Source organism: Lupinus angustifolius, chromosome LG12, assembly GCF_001865875.1.
Source record: "Lupinus angustifolius cultivar Tanjil chromosome LG12, LupAngTanjil_v1.0, whole genome shotgun sequence".
In the NCBI taxonomy this organism is placed as follows: Eukaryota; Viridiplantae; Streptophyta; class Magnoliopsida; order Fabales; family Fabaceae; genus Lupinus; species Lupinus angustifolius.
This window is the reverse complement of record NC_032020.1, coordinates 17,514,245-17,536,106: the sequence shown is the minus strand read 5'-3', so window position 1 is coordinate 17,536,106 and position 21,862 is coordinate 17,514,245. Positions and strand designations below refer to the sequence as shown.

The 21,862-nt window shown below is 33.5% G+C and overlaps 3 protein-coding genes across 6 annotated transcripts; all 3 read left to right on the top strand.

Annotated features, from left to right (window-relative positions):
• On the top strand, positions 976 to 5,177 carry LOC109362947 (glycerophosphodiester phosphodiesterase GDPDL7-like). Its single transcript, XM_019609050.1, has 10 exons — positions 976 to 1,109; positions 1,484 to 1,631; positions 1,720 to 2,001; positions 2,262 to 2,374; positions 2,491 to 2,986; positions 3,081 to 3,116; positions 3,204 to 3,485; positions 3,574 to 3,707; positions 3,789 to 4,275; positions 4,382 to 5,177. Exons 1-10 carry the CDS (start codon positions 1,092 to 1,094, stop codon positions 4,678 to 4,680), a joined length of 2,295 nt encoding a protein of 764 aa, XP_019464595.1. The 5' UTR covers positions 976 to 1,091; the 3' UTR covers positions 4,681 to 5,177.
• Positions 11,046 to 14,397, top strand: LOC109361501 (pentatricopeptide repeat-containing protein At2g33680). Its single transcript, XM_019606969.1, has 2 exons — positions 11,046 to 13,233; positions 13,682 to 14,397. The coding sequence occupies exons 1-2, from the start codon at positions 11,085 to 11,087 to the stop codon at positions 13,729 to 13,731; spliced, it is 2,199 nt and encodes a 732-aa protein (XP_019462514.1). The 5' UTR covers positions 11,046 to 11,084; the 3' UTR covers positions 13,732 to 14,397.
• LOC109363019 (tRNA pseudouridine synthase A, mitochondrial-like) lies at positions 14,954 to 17,899 on the top strand. 4 transcript variants are annotated; one of them, XM_019609177.1, is made up of 3 exons: positions 14,954 to 15,057; positions 15,852 to 17,340; positions 17,421 to 17,899. In XM_019609177.1, exons 2-3 carry the CDS (start codon positions 15,932 to 15,934, stop codon positions 17,722 to 17,724), a joined length of 1,713 nt encoding a protein of 570 aa, XP_019464722.1. In that variant the 5' UTR covers positions 14,954 to 15,057; positions 15,852 to 15,931; the 3' UTR covers positions 17,725 to 17,899. The 4 variants fall into 4 exon arrangements, with proteins under 4 accessions (XP_019464722.1, XP_019464720.1, XP_019464719.1 ...); XM_019609175.1 differs by having other exon boundaries at positions 15,695 to 17,340; XM_019609176.1 differs by lacking the exon at positions 14,954 to 15,057 and adding an exon at positions 15,458 to 15,772.

Sequence of the window (21,862 nt, the reverse complement as noted above, 5' to 3'; positions counted from 1 at the left end):
ATGAAGTTTTTCATTTTCCTTTCATCACTCTAAAATTCAACGGAGTAAATGTATTCTGAAAGGCTAAAACCCTTCTCCATAGATTCAACCTCTCCCATCATACCATCTCCAGCATGCAATGAAACTATGTTGTGTAATCAAAATACAAAAATGTTCGAATGTTCTTGAAGGGTCAATTTTGTTGGCCACTTTAAAAGTGGAATGAGGCATTTCGTTTGCTTTATATCATTTTCTATGGCAGTGGATCAAATTGCATCTAAACCGAAGTTTAGGGTGGTTTCCCGTCTTTTTGAAGTTTAGGGATTGTTTTTTTGCTTCTCCCTTAATTCAACTTAACACTTGAAATATTTTATGATTTTGAAGTTTTCCCATTCTCTTAGTTCCCTTATAATAACATTACAAAATGTGGGAAAGAGATAGAATGACTTAGTTACTAATTATTATTACAATTTTTATGGTCGTTGTGAGGTCATATAAGATAATAAGGATCACATGTCATATAATTTTTCTGTCCTCATGATTTAAACCAATCAAACTTCATGAAATAATATTATAATATTAATTTTTGATTTTATAATTTTCTTTTTATATAAATGGACTTCTTATTGGCTCGAGAGTAAGACATGAATAAATAAATGTGATCCCAAACCCATATAACAACTCAGCACACAATTAGTCTCATGTGTGAAAGAGATAGTATTGACAAGCCAAATGCATGTTATTATTGTACAGCAACAAGAATAAGCCAATTACATGCAATAATGGGTTGTATTAAAGAGACCGTGCCGTGTCGTAAATTTAGTCTGAATCTCGCAATTGAACTGTCAGCTACAAAAAGTTACAGATTTATGACGTTATTGCATTTATTTTCTAAAAATGACGTTAATCGTTGATCCTTTGAGAGCAAATTCTAGCCAGCTATTTATGCGGGAAAACGTGTGGAAATAAATAGAAAAGAAATCTCATTTTTGAGTCAATCTTACTCACCAATTTGCTTCGTTATTTTCCTTCACAATCCCTTTTAGAGTTTTCACACAAAAACTCTATCACAGGGAATAATGTTTGTTTAATCCATCCAATACATCAAAAATATGATCATGGATTTTTGGGTACGCATGTGATGTTTTGTAATTTGTTTTCCTTTTCTTTTCAGTTTCATGTGGTTTTGACATCAATCAATTTGAGGCTAAACCTTCTTTATCTCTCTCTTGCATGAAGTGTTTAATTACGCACATTGTTAGATTATCATAAAAGGGGAGAGAAGTTTCTAAATGAGCATCAATAATCAAGAAGACATGTCTTTGAAAACCATTATATATATCAGCACAGGAAAAAGACACGTGGGAATCTAAATGCAAACCCATTACATATACAAAAACTTGTTTTTTTGCCCAAACATTGAACCATATCTTAAGGTTGTGTTTCAAAATATGAATTAGTGTTCTTTGTAATTCTAATTGCTTACTTTGATTGACATTAACAGGACAAAAACAAAATGATGAGAAGCTTGTGTCTTTTCTCCTTGTTGCTCCATGCAACAATGGCCCAGAAACCTGCAATTCCAAATAAACCTGTAGTAGCTCCACAAGTTCCTGCTGCTACTCCTGTGCAGAAATGGCCAACATTAAGTGGTTAGTAACCACTCGTTTGGAGAAGTTTCTTCATTTTTCTTGCATTGCTAAATGTTTATGATTCTTTATTCCTTAACTTTGCTTGCAGGCAATGAGCCTCTTGTAATAGCCCGTGGTGGGTTTACTGGCCTCTTCCCAGAAGGGAGCCCCGATGCAATAGGGTTGTCAAAAGACATAAGCACTTTTTTGTGTAATCTTCAGTTGACAAAAGATGCAGGTGCTTATTGTCTCACGGGCACAACCCTTGACAATTCAACAACTATAGCATTGTTTGATCCTAAGGAAAATACCTACAATATCAATGGCAAGGATGTGCGAGGGCATTTTTCCTTAGATTATACTAGTGCTCAGATAGATCAAAATGTGTCAGGTATGTTTTGTTAAATCTACAGTCACATTAGTCCTTTCTACCTTCAAGTTAGTGCATGTATATAGACTCTTATTCATGCATATTTTAAAACAGTTTTACAACAAATGAAATGCAATACTTCAGTACTGTTTAGAAGGCAAATACCATATAGAAGTGTAACATGTTATGGGCATAAGGATGGGACGGATAGGATAGCTTCGATTTTTTTAAAGATATTCTGGAACTATGGAACCAATCATTTTCTGTTTTATCTTACACAGTAAATCAGGCTATATTTTCTAGACCCGAATTTTTTGATGGAGTTTCCCCGGTTCTTAATGTTGATGCTTTACTAGAGGATAAAGCCCCGCCAAAGTTCTGGTTGAATGTTCAGGTTATTTCTTTTTCATTACATGAAAAACAATATATGCTGTGAAAATTGAAAATCCTTGAGCCCTGTCATTTTCTCCTTTCAGTTTCATTATGTAGTAATTGAGTGTTTTGTTGCAGAGTGAAGCATTTTACAGTCAACATGGATTAAAGGTGGTAGATATTGTTCTAGAAATATTAAAAGTTTACCCTATAGACTTTGTTTCATCTTCAGAGATCAGTTTCTTGAAGAGCATCAATGGGAAATCAAACAAGGCAACTAAGGTCATCTTTCAGCTTCTTCATGCTACTGATGTTGAATCCACAACCATAAAGCCATATGGTGAGATTGTGAAGGATCTTTTGAATATCAAGTCATTTGCTTCAGGCATAATGGTCCCAAAAGAATACATATGGCCAGTTAAACCAGACAAATATTTGGGGCTTCCTACAACACTTGTAGCTGATGCTCATAAACTTGGACTAGAAGTATATGCTTCTGGTTTCGCTAATGATTTCTTTTCAAGTTACAATTATAGCTATGATCCTACAGCTGAGTACCTGCAATTTATAGACAAGGAGGTTTCTGTTGATGGCGTTGTTACTGATTTTCCAGTGACAGCATCAAATGCCATTGGTGAGATGACAAATCTCCAACCTTAAATTCATCAACATTTTCCAAAATGCAAACTCACTCTTCAACCTTTTCTCACAATATTGTTGTTTTACAGCTTGCTTTGCACACAACAATACCTTGCCCCAAAAAGGTATAATTTCTTACCTTGACATGTTTTCAATCATTAACACGGATAAGATAAAGAAAAACATCATAATTAATACATCTGCTTTTGCAGGACCAACTTGGATAATAAGCAACAATGGAGCAAGTGGTGTTTATCCGGGCAGCACTGATCTTGCATATAACCAAGCAATAGCAGACGGAGTTGACATTATAGATTGCTCAGTTCAAATGACAAAAGATGGAGTTGCTTTCTGCACAAATTCAATAGACCTAATAGGAACTACAACTGCAATGACTAAGTTCATGTCTCGATCTTCCCTTGTCCCAGAACTTCAAGCAAAAAGTGGAATTTTCTCCTTTGACCTTACATGGAGCGAGATTCAGACACTAAAACGTAAATACTTTTATAGAACAAATTTTACATACAGATCCATCCTTTAAATTTGAAAATGAACTTAAATAGTATAAATTCCTTGTTTCAGCTCAAATTGTTAACACTCAAAGTGACTTACCAAGAAATCCAGCAGAAAAGAACAGCGGTAAATTTGTTACACTCCCTGAATTTTTGGAATTAGCCAAAGCAAAGGCAGTTGCTGGCATTTTGGTCAACATATCGGTGAGAAACATCCCCAACTCCCTACAATGCTTATATTTGAAAATTACACACTAATACTAAATGTCTTTATTTGTCTCACAGAATGCTGCCTACCTTGCATCAAAGAAGGGTCTTGACATTGTAGGTGTTGTCAGCACTGCCTTAAGCAATGCAACCTTTGACAAACAATCCACACAACAAGTCCTGATTCAATCAGATGATAGTTCAGTGCTTTCCAAGTTTAAGGATATTCCATCTTATAAAAGGGTGTTGATAATTGGTGAAATAATAGGAGATGCACCAAGGCCGACTGTTGATGAAATTAAGAAGTATGCAGTTGCAGTGAATCTTCCTAAAACCTCTGTTGTTACAGCAACTACCGCTTCCGTGTTATTAGGGATAACAAATGTTGTTAAAGAGTTGAAAGATGCAAACCTCACAGTTTTCATACGTACTCTCAGAAATGAATACATGTCCCTGGCCTTTGACTATTGGTCAGATCCTACTTTTGAGATCGCTACATATGTCCAAACTACTAGGGTTGATGGACTTGTGACCGATCATCCTGCCACTGCAAGTAGATATCTAAGTAAGTATTTCTAATCTCTTTAGCTTTCTTAGTTGGTCCAAGGAGAGCATAAGACAAAACAGTAATTTTCAGAATAATACCTCATGAACCTTTCTTGAATTTGCAGGAAGTCCATGTAGTGATCCCAAACATGTGCCGACCATCTTACCAGCTCAGCCTGGTGAACTATTGAGTACCATTCCAGCTGAATTACTACCACCATCAGCTGCACCACTTCCACCTCTTGAGGTTGCAGATGTTGTTGACCCACCTCTTCCTGCCGTGGTAAATACGACTAAAGATGTGCATGCCGCTGCACCTGCTGCTCCAGTTGCACCTTCTTCCACTGCATCAGCAAATTCTTCCAACGTTGCTCTCTCCCTTGTAGCAATCTTGGTGTTTGCTATGCTTTCTGCTCGTCACTAATTTCATATGAACTTGGCATGAACCTTCAAGATCTTCAGTTTTCATCCACTCTCTTACGTGATACCTCACTTTGTAACATAGGATCATCATAGGTTGACAGCAATTCGTTCATACTTTCTTCACATAGCATTTCCTCCAGTTTCTGAAGCAAGTAATGTTACAGTAATGTTATTTTAGACATTAAATATCTATACATGAGAATTTCCACAAATTTATATTTATAAAATTCTAAGGCAATAAGAATAATAATAGAAAAATGAATTTATAGGTTATGCTAAATTATGTCAATTCTATACTTCACAAGCTAGTAAGAGATTGCTTAGAATGCAGCATAGTGTAATGCAACCAAAACACTCTTTTCTGAGCCAATAAGGATGTATAAAATTATAACAGTTTTTTTTAAAAACGAAACTAGCCCAATCTGATATCAATTATCTACACCAAAACAAACAAAAAAACACTCCTAAAGAGAAATTTAAAAGCTGATCTATTTAGACTTTCAAAAGACAAACAATGCATGAGAAACTAAAACTACAAGCTTAACTTTAACTTCTTTAAATAAAAAAGATTTGAAGTAAAAACACAAGCAAACATAGTAATCATTTTTCTAATTAAAAAAACGTTTTATGACAAAACCTAGAACTAGAACAAACAGACCCTAAAGGTTGACAAAAATGTCATTCCCCCAAAAAATTAATTAGGGCTTCTGGTTCAATGTAGAAACAATTAACGGAAAATACAAGGAGATAGAGTGAATTAACACTATGTTTGCGAGACGATGTATGGAGTGAGAGAGGGAGAGTGTATTAGAAAAACGAATTTCCCATCTCTCATTCCAAACATCTCTACCAAACATGGCACTAAAGATAGAAGTAGGTTTTGGGCGAGGCTCAGATTTGGCATTGAAAATGGGATAGGTCGTGGAGAAACAACACCGCCATGAATAGCTGCAACTAAATCCCAAAGTACGAATAAGTTGCCACGCCACCGGCGATGAGTGTTTAACGGTGACCCACCCATCCTTCCCACACTCCGAAACCATCGTCACGGCCTCGTTTTTTGGGGTCAGAGAGAAATAGAGAGAGAGAAAGAGAGATTTCATTTTGTTTTGTTGTTGTTTATGTTGAGGAGAGAGAGATTAGGGTTAATTGGGAGCAACAAGAGACAGAGAAGCCTCTTTCTGAAATTGGAGCGTGGTTTTCACAAACACCCTAACTCTGCCTTACTCTTCTCTCCCTCTAACATAAATAAGCACTCCATGAAAAGGGTTTTTAATCTCAAATCAAATGTGGGTTTGGGCCTTTTTGCTTTTACCAAGTACAAAATACAACTTGTAGACCACTTTCTCAACAAAAAAAAAAAAATTGATTTTCCACATGTATCTTCGCACCACAGACATGTAGGGCTAACTCTCCTAACAAATATTTTTTTCATCCAGAAAACTCGAACTTAAGACATTGCTTAAATGGAATCAAGTATATATGTGAATACCCAATTTTGTCCGACCTAAAATACATTTGTTTCAAAAAGTTATAAACAATTAAAAAAATGTTTTTTGGCTTAATAATCCAACACATAAAATCTCAATTTAAATTTTACAAAGGGTTTAAATGAATTCTCTCACAAAATTGTCTCCAAAACATAAAAATGTAATTTTGAAAAGAGTATTTAATGGATAATCAATAATTTCATGATAACCTTTAATCTATTTTCGTTTTTTATTTAAATAAAATTCAAAAATGATTTTTAAGTGACTTAATGGTTACTTATTAACTAGAATCAATTCCTTAAAAAATGTTTACTATAACAAAATTCATTAATTTGTATGGATGATAAAATAAATTTTACGACCCTACAAAAATAATACTTTTATATGAGTTGTATGAAAATTGAACCCAAATCATGTTTTTAAGTCACTTTTAAGTATTTTAGAGTCCAAAAAATTAATTATTCCTATACATACATATATGGTTAAAATAATTTTATACTTTTTAAGAGAAAATCCGTTGGACATTTTCTATTGAAAGTAACATTTTTTAAATATCCCAAGATGAGTAAAATTTTAAAATTTGAATCTTGTGTAATAGCCATTGTTAAATTTCGAATTTTAGTTATTAAGAGTCATGATAATGAAAAATAAGATTTTTGAATAAGGATTAAATGCAATTTTGATTGTCTCATAATCATGGAAATCAAATTTGAATTAAACAAATCAGATTTATTTCCATTAACGTTCTCTAATTAATTAATGGGGATTCTCATTAAGCACATGTGTAAATCCTAGTCTGTAAATAGAGTTTATTATTCACCAAAGAAAATGGGAGAGGGGAGGGACACTTGAGAAAAATCCAAAAAATGTTCATACCATTTTTTCTTTCCTAACTGATCCGAAATCCCTCTAAACATCATATTCCATACAAAAAATCTCTCATCCACAACAACCTCAAAATCTTATATACATAATAATCAAAAAATTCATTCATCAATCATTTTTTACCTTCAACATTATCTTTCACACAATAATACAAAATCATCCCACCAAAAATCATAACCATCATCTAAAAATGCAAAAAATTGTATACTACCATGAAGCCTTGGGAATAATTATTGAGTCATTGGGATCACACGGACCCAACGCATACATGGATGTGTTGAATTGGTCTAGACATCCTCTATAGTTGTGGGTCTTCATTCCCAATTAATAGATGTTCATTCATATGTACAGGTAAGTTCAATTTCTTACACGTATCTAATTTTTTATTCATCACTGATACTCGTTTCCATCTATATGTACAATAAAACTTCATAATAATAAGTCATATAATTAATGTATTTATAAAAATATTAAAATCACATTACCACAATTTTAAGATATGAGATGTGGCATCAAACGTAAAGGCTATGCTTCGCTCATATTTAAAAAAAAGTTAAATAAATAAATAGAAATTATAGTTTCATAACCAAGTTTTAATATGAGATGCAGTATCAGATGTAAGGCTATGTTTCGCTCATATTTTTTTGTTTTCAAAAAATAATTCAAACTTTAGAAATAATATTAACCCAATCAACAAAAAAATTTCACAAACACCCTAACTCTGCCTTACTCTTCTCTCCCTCTAACATAAATAAGCACTCCATGAAAACGTTTTTAATCTCAAATCAAATGTGGGTTTGGGCCTTTTTGCTTTTACCAAGTACACAATACAACTTGTAGACCAGTTTCTTAAAACAAAAACAAAAAATGGTTTTCCACATGTATCTTATCTTCGCACTAGAGACATTATGTCCGAGTCAGGAACATTCATATGTATGTAGGGATAAATCTTCTAGCAGGTATTTTTCCTATCCAGAAGACTCAAACCTAAGACCTTGTTTCAGTGAAATCAAGTATATATGTGAATACTCAATTTTGTCTGACCCAAAATACATTTTTTTCAAAAAAATTATAAACAATTTTTGACTTAATAACTCAACACATAAAATCTCAATTTAAATTTCAAAAAGGGGTTTAAATGAATTTTCTCACAAAATTGTCTCCAAAAAAAAAAAAGATAAGTTTGAAAAGAGTATTTAATGGATAATCAATAATTCCACGATGACGTATATTTAATCCATTTTTGTTTTTTATTTAAAGGAAATTCAAAAATGATTTTTAAGTGATTTAATGATCACTTATTTAGCTAGAATCAATTCCTTAAAAAATGTTTACTATGACAAAATTTATTAATTTGCATGTATGAGAAAATAAATTTTACGACCCTACAAAAATAATGCTTTTATATGGGTTATATGAAAATTGAACCCAAATCATGTCTTTAAACCACTTTTAAGTATTTTAGAGTCCAAAAAATTAATTATTCCTATACATATGTGATTAAAATAATTTTATACTTTTTAAGAGAAAATTGTTTGGGCATTTTCTATTGAAAATGACATTTTTTTTTAAATATCCTAAAATGAATAGCCATTGTTAAATTTCGAATTTTAGTTATTAAGGGTCATAATAATAAAAAATGAGATTTTTGAATAAAGATTAAATGCAATTTTGATTGTCTCATAATCATGGAAATTAAATTTGAATTAAACAAATCAAGATTTATTTCCATTAACATTTTCTAATTAATTAATAGGAATATTCTTCTCATTAAGCACATGTGTAAATCCTAGTATATAAATATAGTTCATTATTCACCAAAGAAAATGGGAGAGGGGACACTTTAGAAAAAATCCAAAAAATGTCCATACCATTTTTTTCTTTCCTAACCCATCCGAAATTCCTCTAAACATCATCTTCAATACACAAAATCTTTCATCCACAACAACTCAAAATTTCTCATTCACGCCAACCTCAAGATCTCATATACACAATAATCAAAAAATTCATTCATCAATCATTTTTTACCCTCAACATTATCTTTCACACAACAATCCACAATCATCCAACCAAAAATCATAACCATCATCTAAAAATGCAAAAAATTGTATACTACCATTGAGCCTTGAGAATAATTGTCGAGTCATTGGAATCAATACATGGATGTGTTGAGTTGGTCTAAACATTATCTACGGTTGTGGGTTTTCATTCTCAATTAATAGATGTTCATTCATGTGTACATGTAAGTTAAATTTTCTTACACGTATCTAATTTTTTATTCATCATCGATACTCTTTTTCATCCATATGTATAGTAAAACTTGATAATAATAAGTCATATAATTAATGTATTAGTAAAAATACATTACCATGATTTTAAGATATGAGATGCGGTATCAGACGTAAGGGCTATGCTTCGCTCATATTTAAAAAAAAGTTAAATAAATAAATAGAAATTATAGTTTCTTAAACAAGTTTTAATATGAGATACAATATCGAATGTAAAGGCTATGTTTCGCTCATGTTTTTTTTTTGTTTTCAACAAATAAATTAAACTTTAGAAATAAAATTAAGCCAACCAACAAATTTTTTTCTACCCAAAAAACTACGTAGTCTTGATTCCCAAAAAGGATACGTAGGACCAAGATCATTTTTGTTAGACATAATAATAAAATAAAGTTTTTTTTGGTAAAAATATAATAATAACACAATTAATAATCCATGCAATATAGTAGTACCATTCAAATGGACAACTAGAGTGCTAATATATTTCATAGTGTGTAATCGACTCCCGAACTTGGATATCAAAGTTCAAGGCCCAATGCCATTGGGCCAAAATATTTTTCTATATTTTTGGACTAGAAAAAATATAGTGACGACTCTAATAAAGTCGTGCAGCCGAAAATCGGGGTGCGACAATATACTACTTGAACCAATTTTCGTTAGTAGATGAGTTTCTCAAATTTAACACAATACTAAAATATTATAATTAATTTTCTTAAGCTAACATGTAGCTCACTAAGATAAAAAAAAAGTATGTAATTATTTTGAATTTTATATGTTGTTATTGTATTTTCTATTATTCGTATTTAAATATCATTAATTCTTCAAAAAATCATTTAATAAACAATGAATGATGTATTGAGTGTGTATAAATTTTTATGTTGACATTACATATATATGACATTCTTCATACATTTCGTAATATCTATACAATATTAGTATAAAAGTTTATATATCATCAATCTATAGAACAACATAGTAAATAATAATTAAATATAAATAACGGAGAAACGATGTATAAAATGCAAGCACTTCTACTATATATATTTCTATTAACTCCTCATTATATATTTGAATTTAATATCTACACTATAAATATATAGATTTATATAAACTCAATAAATCAACCACCATTTAAATTATAGTAATCACATTAACTTGAAAATTGATGAATACCAAGATATATTTTAAAGTTGAATAACATAAATTTTATTTGAACTAATAACAGAACACATTAATGAAAAACATAAATAATATATTATTAGTTTTATAATGTGTTTTTCATTATTGTGTTATGTTATTAGGGTTAGAGTTGACAAAATTTATTACGTTGTGTATTGTTAGGATTTGTGTTTGAAAAATTAAACCTTAAAACTAATAATATAACTCCACAAGTTAAAAAAAATCAAAAACTCTCCGGTTGTCGATTTAGGGAAGAAAAAAAATACAAAAAAAATAAAAAAGTATAAAACTTCCCCTATTGGCCATTTAGGGGGAGTGTAAAAAAAATTATATTTTACTAAAACTCCCTCCCCAGTGCTGATTTTTTTGGGGGAGGAGAGAGAGAAAAAAATACGTAAATCGACAATGAAATTGCTGATTTCTATAAAGTTACACTAGTTTTGTAATATTTATAAAAGGTGCACCAAAACCATAATTTTTCGGTGAAGGTGCACCACATCTGTAATTTTCCCATATAGATTCATACAAATTGATTCCTAATTGTATGCTAAGCAGTAACAAAGTTAATGCCTCTTCTTCCCGGTCATAGTGAAGTGCTCACAGACCTGATTAAGTGCACCCAACACAAGAAACTCCACAAAGGTCGAGCACTTCACGCCCACATCCTCAAAAACGGTTCCTTTTACACTTCCATCTACCTCGCTAACACCCTCATCACTCTCTACGCCAAATGCGGTCACTTCCACAAAGCCAACCTCGTTTTCAACTCCATACCCAACAAAGACGTTGTTTCATGGAACTCCCTTATCAATGCTTTCTCCCAACACCATCCTCACCGACCCACTTCCTCATACTTCGTTATGAAACTCTTCCGCAGCATGAGGGAACATAACACCCTTCCCAATTCTCACACCTTCGCTGGCGTCTTCGCCTCTGCTTCCAATTCATTCGACATTTGTGGCGGACGACAGGCGCATACGGTTGCTATTAAAACTGATAGCTTTGGTGATGTTTTTGTTGGGAGTTCGCTTTTGAATATGTATTGTAAGACGGGTTTTGTCTTGGAAGCTCGCAAGCTATTTGATAGAATGCCTGACAGGAATACGGTTTCTTGGGCTACCATGATTTCTGGGTATGCTTCTCAGGATATGCCTAATGAGGCTGTGGAGCTTTTTGAAGTCTTGCGTCGCGAGGAAGAGGATGAGAACGAGTTTGTGTTCACTAGTGTGATCAGTGCCTTGACAAGTCCTGAATTTGTGGATACTGGTAGGCAGGTTCATTCTCTTGCAACGAAAAATGGGCTGCTTTCGATTGTTTCTGTGGGGAATGCTCTTGTGACGATGTATGGGAAATGTGGGAGTTTGGATGATGCGCTTCGGACTTTTGATTTGTCAGGGAATAAGAATTCTATCACTTGGTCGGCCATGGTTACTGGTTATGCACAAAGTGGGGATTCTGATAAATCCTTGAAGCTTTTTTACAATATGCATCATTCTGGAGTGTTACCCAGTGAATACACTCTTGTTGGGGTAATCAATGCTTGCAGTGACCTTTGTGCCATTGTAGAAGGAAAACAGATGCATGGTTATGCGTTGAAGTTGGGGTATGAATCACAATTATTTGTTTTGTCAGCGTTGGTGGACATGTATGCAAAATGTGGTAGCATAGTGGATGCTCGTCAGGGTTTCGAGTATATACAGCAACCTGATGTTGTTCTTTGGACTTCTATCATTACAGGGTATGCACAAAATGGGGATTTTGAAGGTGCTCTAAATCTGTACTGCAAAATGCAGATGAAGGGAGTTATCCCGAATGAACTAACTATGGCGAGTGTCCTTAAAGCTTGTTCCAGCCTAGCTGCTTTAGATCAGGGAAAGCAAATGCATGCTCGGATTATTAAATATGGTTTCAACTTAGGAGTTCCAATTGGAAGTGCTCTTTCTGCCATGTATGCAAAGTGTGGAAGTTTGGGTGATGGGTACCTCATTTTTTGGAGGATGCCTACCAGAGATGTAATTTCTTGGAATGCAATGATATCTGGACTTTCTCAAAATGGCCGTGGCAATGAAGCCTTGGAGTTGTTTGAGGAGATGTGCTTAGAAGGAACAAAACCTGACCATGTTACCTTTGTGAATCTTCTCTCAGCCTGCAGTCATATGGGACTGGTGGAGAGAGGCTGGGATTATTTCAAGATGATGTCTGATGAGTATAACATTGCTCCAACAGTAGAGCATTATGCTTGCATGGTTGATATCTTGAGTCGTGCTGGAAAACTCACTGAAGCGAAAGAGTTCATTGAATCAGCTACTGTTGATCATGGTTTGTGTTTGTGGCGGATACTATTGGCGGCCTGTAAGAATTATCGTAATTATGATCTTGGTGCCTATGCTGGAGAGAAACTAATGGAGTTAGGCTCACCAGAGTCATCTGCTTACGTATTGCTATCAAGTATATATACAGCCTTAGGAAAGTGGGATGATGTAGAGCGTGTAAGGCGGATGATGAAAAACCGAGGGGTAACTAAAGAACCTGGTTGTAGCTGGATTGAGTTGAAGAATTTGGTTCATGTATTTGTTGTTGGAGACAATATGCACCCACACATTGAAGAAATAAGGTCAGAGTTAATGTCATTGACAAAATTGATGAAAGATGAAGGATATGAACCTCTTTCAGATTTATCACCCGCAACTATCAGAGTCAGAGATGGTCTAAGAGGTATTATTTGATAAGTGTTTCCATTCTTTGCCAATCAAATTTTCAACTCAGTGCATGTTTGGTTGATATTTTGGGAAAAGAAGCTGTTTCTTGGCCATACAAAGCTGCTGCCAATGCTCAACATGTTTGACAAAAGCAATTTTTTGTAAGGACTATGTAATAACAATTTTTTTATAATCCAAATGAAAAAAGGTCATCTTAAAATCACTTTTCAGAAAACATACCCAAACATTAACAGATTCAGGTTGATTATAATTATAACTTATTATAATCGTATTCTTATTTTCTCAATTATACCAAGACATAATAAAGTTCATTTGAACCTGCATCTTCTTGTCTTTAAATTCGTCATTTTGTTTGTGATATATTGCTTTTAATTGACAGAGACAGCTTTTACTCTAATAATTTTTCTAGGTACTTAATTTTCATTCTTCTTTTATTCATGTAGATCTAGAAGGAAGCGACGAGATAGAAATTACTGTTTGTGGTGGCTTGTAGCAAAGATAAAATGGTGGAAGTTGCTGTTAATTCCACATTCTTCTTGTTTTCTATCATTTGGCCACAATATTTTCCTTTAACCTTTAATGGATAACTCAACTTAGCAGTGGTGAACTTGTGATTCATTCTTTATCAGGATGGCATTTCACCACCAAGTGTTGCTATTGGTGCTACTGTGTTTATGCACTTTGCTCTTGATTATCTATGAGAGGAAACTTGTCTCTCACTAAGAAGGAAGTTGCAAATGGTTCTAAATCTAGCTAGCAGCCTGATATCACAAACTGTGACTGTTAGGTGCAAGTGATTAGTTCATTAGTCATGCTATTTATGGCCCAAATACTGGCATCAATGATGTTCAGAAAGAGTGAAGTGGACAACCAGCTAACTAATTATACTAGCTCAACTTCCCATTTTGTAACAGAGTTATTATACTCCCAATATATTGTTTGGCTGTTTGAGTTTGCAAAGCTAATGAAAAGATTATAGAATTTCTACATGTACACAATTGAAGCTTCTGAAGGACATGGAGTAGTTGCATAATTGTTACATCATAAGACCAACACCTCGGTATAACTTTTAGAATGAATTCTAGAAGTACGCATATAATTGTAGATGTTCTTAAAAACTACAAGGAAGGAAATGTTGTCTTTCACAAAGTCCACTTAATTGTCGTTATCCGTGTATCTTTACTTGCCTTCTCAATTATACTCATGATCTTCCCTTGTTAATAGTGTATGCAAGTTAACATTATAACACACAAAAATAGTTAAAATCTGAAAAGTAGGTTAGAATTTTTTTTGCTAAGAACGTGATTTAATTGTATTAACAAAGTTCATGACTTGTAGGTTTTTTTCTTCCCTCCATTACCCTCCAAAAGTTACTCATAAACAGACCCTAGCAAATTAGCATTCACTGATAGTACTTAGAAATTTTCTCTGTTTCGTGATTTTTTCGGGAATTGAATAATTTGTCAATTGTCATTGCATAGATCGCTTAAAGTCTGGAATAGTTTGGTATATTCTAATTTCTAAGCCTTCTCTTTTATAATCTTACTTATTTATATAATTAATTGTATTTACATTACATTTGGGTCGAGGCTGGCCCAAATAAGAGAAAAGGGCCAAAAATTGGAGCAGGAACGTGTTGGAGTAAGGATGTGATGGGTGGTTACTGAGGTAAACCGTTTTGTGTTCAGTTTGGTACTCAAATGAATTGATATGAAATGAAATGAGGGTTTAAGTTTAAGACTTTAGCGCTTTTCGTCTCTGTGTCACTCTCTTCCTCACTCATCATCATTCTCTGGCGCTTCCTCTTTCTTTTGCTCTGGTATTACTATTACTTTTGCTTCTTCTCCATGCTTTATTCATTTACGTGGATCTATGGATATTTCTCATATATTTTTAATTCTAACGTTTCTCATTATCTCATGTTTTAATTTAAACCATTGCCATAGTTCATTCCTCATTTCTCAACTTCCATGAAATTTATGGATAATTGTTCTAATATTCTTAGATTAGTTCATATTAACAGTTAAGTTTTTTTCTTTTTTGTTCATTACATATTTGACCTCTGATAATTTGCGTCTGCTTTGTTTGTTTACTTGGTGACTATGAAGTAGGAACAAATGAAATCGGCATAATGAATGAACACGCTAAAATAATTTGATAAGAATTTCGGAGACATATAGTATGACAATAGGTACGGATATGCTCCTCTAAAATGAGCTAAAGTGGAGCATCTACCCTTAGATTATTAGTTTGTAGCTTGTCTAAAACTTTCAAGTGAAGGAGAAACCACACACAAAAAAGGTAGAGATAAATTTGGTTAGATGGGTTCATTAATATTTGGTAAAGTAGAAATTGCATCTGCAGCTATCTATAGAACCTATAAATGTCGTGAAAGAATCGCTCATGTAGGTTAGGTTTTGTTCACTTGTGTATTAATACATCAAAGTGTTGTCTAGGTTTGTGGCATTGTGCTGATGTCATTCGGTTGGCCGTATTTATTCCCTGGCCTCGCCAGTGGCTCTCATGACACAGAGGTTGTTGAACATTCTGAATTTTAAAACAATGCCTTCTACCAGCCGTATTCTTATCTCTTCTGAAAAATGGAAAACACAGATACAAAGCTGACCAGTTCTTCCCCGAGGCTACCACCACCACCAATATCTGCAGAAGAGGCAGAGCCCAAGAAGCTGAAGATGTCTACCACTACTTCTGATGATGAAGAATGCACCACTGCCACAGGCACCAAGATAAGATACAAGCGCCGTAAGATTGCTATTTTCTTTGCTTATTGTGGTGTTGGCTATCAGGGTATGCAAAAAAACCCTGGTGCCAAGACCATTGAAGGTGACTTAGAGGAAGCCCTATATGCGTCTGGAGCTGTTCCCGAACATGATCGTGGAATTCCTAAACAATATGACTTTGCTCGCTCAGCTAGAACTGATAAGGGAGTCAGTGCTGTTGGTCAGGTTGTCTCAGGCCGGTTCTATATTGATCCACCCGGTCTTGTTGACCGCCTTAATTCAATCCTTTCCCCTCAGATACGAATCTTTGGTTATAAGCGTGTGACAGGTTCCTATCATGCTAAGAAGTTCTGTGACAGGAGGAGGTATGTCTATCTCCTTCCTGTTTTTGCGCTTGATCCATTTTGTCATCGGGATAGAGAGGCTGTCATGGCTAGTTTGGGGTCTGATAGTGAGTTTGTAAAATGTTTCGAGTGCTCTGAGAGAGGCCGGAAGGTGGTAGGGCTATTTGGTAATGGTAAGCGCAATATGGAAGTAAAAGTTTTGGATGTTGAGGCTGGTATTTCATCAAATAGAAATGATTCGCTTAACTTTGAAGTTACAGAGGGTGCAGAGGTTTCTTTGAGCAAGGGTGATAGTATTAATTTAAATGAGGAATCTAGTGATGAAGCTAAGGTTTTAGTTGACAATGTGATCTCTAAAACTGATCTTGAGACTGTAGCTCCTCTTCATGAAGAGTTAGCTGGTAATGGCAAGCATAGTATGGATGTAGAAGCTGTGTATGTTGAGGCTGGTATTGCATCAAATAAAAATGCTGCGCTTAACTCTGAGGTTACAGAGGAAGTGGAGGTTTCTCCAAGTAAAGGTGATTGTGATATTTTAACCAAGGAATCCGGTAATGAGGCTAAGGTTTTAGTTGACAGTGTGAACTCTAAAACTGATCTTGAGACTGTAGTTTCTGCTCAGGATGAGGGTACTCCTATCAATGGGGGACCAGTGTATAATTCTACTATTCTCGAGGAAGACAAAGTTAATGGAGAGGATAGGGCTACCAAAGGAAGGGAGTTTTGTTATGGTGAGAAGGAGAGGGAAAGATTTAATAGGATTCTGAATTATTATGTAGGAACTCATAACTTCCATAATTTCACCACCAGAACAAAAGCGGAGGACCCTGCTGCTAAACGCTTCATTATTTCATTTGATGCAAGCACTGTTGTTTTTGTTGATGGCATAGAATTTGTGAAGTGTGAGGTTGTGGGACAGAGCTTCATGCTTCATCAGATACGCAAGATGATGGGGCTTGCGGTGGCAATCATGAGAAATTGTGCTCCAGAGTCACTTATCAATAAAGCTTTGCAGCAGTGAGTATTGCTTTTGTAGTTTCTGTTATATACACATTTCTACTTGAAATACCGTGTGATTCTCATCCGATTTTTTACAGGGATGTTAGCATTAATGTGCCTACTGCCCCTGAGGCTGGATTGTATTTGGATGAGTGTTTCTTTACTTCATATAACCAGAAGTGGGAAGATAGCCATGAAGAGTTGTCAATGAAAGATTATGAGAAAGAGGCTGAGGAATTCAAAATGAAGTATATATATTCTCATATTGCTTCCACGGAACACAAGTATGGAAATTTGGCAATCTGGTTGCATTCTTTGAACCATAGAAATTATCCAGATCTGCGTGTTTTTGATGAGGAAGCCATCACTGATAACAAGGAAGCTCAAGTTGTTCAGTTGTGACTGAGTGAACTGTTTTCAGCCATTGAATTTAGAACCCTGTATTTCTAATTCATTTGTGCCTTACCTTTAGCCTTATTTTTGGCTGATTATTTATTTGCCTAACAAAACTGCTTTGCACGATATACAATATACACCAAAAATATTTAAGAAAGGGAAATAGAATAGTATTTCTGTTTTATTTATGGTGTTATTTTGACAATCTTTTTCGTTTAATATATGACTTTTCACATTTAAATGGCCATTTTAGGGCGCTGTGATTAAAGAAATGCCTGGTGAGATTATTTTATTTAACTCTTATGAAAGTACGTTACTTTTATCTTTCTACTTTTCATCTATTTATTGATCTTTTTAAGAGTGTCAATGGATAATTTGAACTTGGCATGCTTCTATTTTATATTGGAAGCCTTGGTACAGATAACTTTATGTAGAATTATTATGTAGCAACTTTTTTATTCTTGGACTTTTAAAGTAGTGTATTAATAAATAAAAAACTAATTTATCCCGAAAAAAAATCATACGTATATATTTTTCCTTTCTATATTAAGTATATCCGAATAGATAGATGGTATTTACTTCCTAACCAAAGAGATCAATGATATGATCTCATGAGAACAAAACCAGTAAACACACGATAGAGTTCTCATTTCCTTCCACTTTACCCCATTCTCACACCACCCTCCACTCCATTCAAAGCGAAAAACGTATACTTCACGTTGAATTCAAAGCCCCCAACGGGGCACTGGAACTTTGCACCACTGCTTGCATGATCCACACAGGAATCAAATCAAGTAGTGACTCTTACTACAACAGGGACTAGTCTCCACTGCATATTTATCCTGCTTTGTATATCACCTCGAGTTTCAACCACCCAAGACCCCAATGACCCTCTTCTTTTCTTGTCAACTTGTGTGTGATAAAATAACAGAATATCCTTTCAATTCAGTTTAAATGTATCACTTTAATTTGCTTGTGTTTAAGCATCATTTATTAGTATTTGATGCTGATATATTAGCACAATACACATTCAGGTATAGTTTTCATTTTTCAACCTCTCTTTCTCATTAACCTTGGTTCTACCTATAAAGCCTAAGCATGACTATACATAAATGAGGTACCAACTAGCAATGAGTTTTGCTCAAGCTATCTTGAAGCCAACGTGGAGTCATGTAGTGTGGAATTAGAGATTTCTGCTCTTGAACATAATAATACATGAATTTTCACTACACTATTTTCTCATAAGAAGTCATTGGTTGCAAATGGATTTAAAAACATGAATACTGTGAAAATGGCTCATTTGAGCATTACAAAACTCTTCTCCTTCACAAAAGAGAGACTCAAACATAAGATAAAAAAAATCATCATAAGGCTTATGCTAGTAGCATAACTAAACACAAGTCTCTCAACTCCACAATGCATGTAATTTAGTTTTTCATAAATGAACTAAACATATTGAACTTTATTGTCATTTTGTTTGTAAAGTATTTAAAAAAGACTCATTCACATTTTCCATGTTTCTTCCACAAATCAAGTTCTGAGATTCTCAGCAAGCCCAATTGACTAGGTGAGAAGAGTATGGCAATTCCTTGATATGATTCACACGTGTAAATACATAATATAAAGTTCTAAATTTCATAGCCCAACTTAACCCATGTGTAAATAATTTTAGGAACCATTCTCTTAGATTAGTCCATGTCCTAGTTTATCTCCTAGATCTCAGCCTACTAAATTATATTACATTTGTATATTACACTGTACTGTAACATTTTTGATCCAATAAATTACTCTCATTCAGGTTTTTTTTTTTGTGGTTATCCGTTTAACATGATATCTTCATGGACACACTCATGCATCTACTTTAAAAGCAGAAACGTTTTAGCTATGAATAAAGTGCCAACAAAAAACAGAGATAATTTTTTCTGTCATTTACCCACAATGCCATCACAGCATATCAACTCCAAGCAATGCACACTGGAAGCTGAATTTTCTGCAGCAAAAAGTTCTAAATTTGCCCCAGTAAAAGGTGTCTATTGAATTTGCATTATTCATTGTTCATAGTTATGAAAATGATTACTGTTTATAGCTATATTCTTTTCCATTCAGAATCTAGTGTTTAGAACACATAAACTTTAGACCTGAAAATATATCTTAATAAAATTATTTACAAGTGGTAGGATTTACAAAGGATGAAATATTACATGCATAATAATTTATAAATTAGTTGATTTTTTGACATTGTAAAAAATTGTTAGTATTTATAAATGAAATGAATTCTTTTATTTTAAAGATTCAAACATTAGAAAATAACTTTAACAAGCTAGCTATAGATAATATAGTAATAGTTTGGATACAAAAAAAATGATATGTTTCCCCTCTTTTTACAGGATAGAAGAATGACACATTCAAATATATCTTGTATGCTTTAGAATTGCACTAATACACTATTTTTAAATTTTAAAGTTCAGGTACTTTATGAATCAAGTGAGTAGATTAAATATGGTCAAATTTATTCTTGAAGTTGAATTCTAATTTCTAAATGCAAGTTTCTAAGTTAGCTATTTGAAGTTACTTTTCTGCAAACAATTCCTGTCTGCTGGTAATTCCCCCCAATGGGCTCTTTCTAGCACACTAACCAATTCTTCCCATCAATATGTTTCTCTTATGAAGATAACTAAATTTGACTTGAAACGTGAATAACTTACTCACGTTCTTATAAATTTCAGAAAAACATTTCCAAGTGAATGTTTAAAATATAGATTTATGTGGATTTTTGGATTGCAAATAAACATGCATTTTTCTTATAAGATAGGATTATATAAAGTGCATCCATAACTAAGTTTTAATCTCATTAGATGAAGTCAACTATATGAATAAAACAATGTTGTAATTTTTTATCATAAATTATAGTTGATAAATTGTTAAGTTTTTTTTAATTGTTTTTTCTATTTCACCTACTCTCTTTAGGGGCTTTTCCATTGGTTTCATCCACACATGTCTAAACAATCTAAGGCGTCATTCTATCGTATTTTCTATAACTAGAGTATTTCAATTTTCTCTCTAATGTATTCATTTCTAATCCTATCTTGTTTAATATATTCACTTATCCAATGTTCTCTTCTCTACTACATGGAGAATTTGTTAACTGATTTGGCTAATCACTGGAATATTGAGCGACTATCAAAATATTATTATAAATAAGGATTAAAAGTTATGGAAATGTTTTTAATTCTTGCAAGTTCTAACAAGGAACTTAGGTCAAATATATAAATTTGTTTCGTTCATCCATTCTAAAACTAAGCAATGTGAAACTTCATATAATAGTTTGTTTCAAACAAATCCTAACAATTTCATCGCGCAACACTTAGTCTCATGTAACATTGTAAATCTTATAGACATGCAGTCATTTTCAAAACTTTATTAGTACATTTTTATCACATGAGAAGCACTCCATCATTTCTTTAAACCCGTCTGAATCATATGATTTACATATCCGTCAATTTTCTTATTGTCAATTTTCCCATCGTCTAAATCTAGTGACACGTGGTATAATATAATATATAATCTTTATAGGTTTGTATAAGTTTTTTGTTAAACTTACACACCACATATTCTATTTTTTTATAGACAAATGTTACTACATTAGTATTTTGTGTTAAATGAGATCTGAACGCTCAACTTCTTTATCGCTCCACTTTCTAAACCCTCCACATATTTTGTCTTAATACAATTTATACAAAAATCATGTGTTACTAAAGCTTGTCTCTACATTTATAACTTCTCATTTAATTCATTTCTCGAATCTCCAAATAATACAATATCATCTACAACAAAAAGGGCATTCTGATAATGGTTATTAGATATGCTCATTAAGCTCATCCTACACCATTGTAAATATACATGAACTCATTCAGAGACATTCTCACGTTGATCTTGACCCATCATACATATGTCTATTATATTTTAGAGTCGATAAAGATTATGTTAGAGAGTCGAAAACCTTCCCACATACTTTCTCAAATCTCTAGAATAGGACAAAGGTGATTGAGATAAACAAAGATCACCTGGCAAACTCAGAACCACGTAAACAATGCGTGGGTTAACTTCTCTTTATATAAACCATGCATACTATTGATCATTCACT

What these genes read in the sequence shown, in the direction of transcription:
- LOC109363019 (XM_019609175.1), top strand. Translation starts at nt 15,839, where the DNA reads ATGGAAAACACAGATACAAAGCTGACCAGTTCTTCCCCGAGGCTACCA. An exon ending in ATCAATAAAGCTTTGCAGCA is followed by an intron (nt 17,341 to 17,420) that starts GTGAGTATTGCT and finishes GATTTTTTACAG; the next exon opens with GGATGTTAGCATTAATGTGC.
- LOC109362947 (XM_019609050.1), top strand. An exon ending in GAAATGGCCAACATTAAGTG is followed by an intron (nt 1,632 to 1,719) that starts GTTAGTAACCAC and finishes CTTTGCTTGCAG; the next exon opens with GCAATGAGCCTCTTGTAATA. An exon ending in CACTGCAAGTAGATATCTAA is followed by an intron (nt 4,276 to 4,381) that starts GTAAGTATTTCT and finishes TTGAATTTGCAG; the next exon opens with GAAGTCCATGTAGTGATCCC.
- LOC109361501 (XM_019606969.1), top strand. Translation starts at nt 11,085, where the DNA reads ATGCCTCTTCTTCCCGGTCATAGTGAAGTGCTCACAGACCTGATTAAG. An exon ending in AGTCAGAGATGGTCTAAGAG is followed by an intron (nt 13,234 to 13,681) that starts GTATTATTTGAT and finishes TTATTCATGTAG; the next exon opens with ATCTAGAAGGAAGCGACGAG.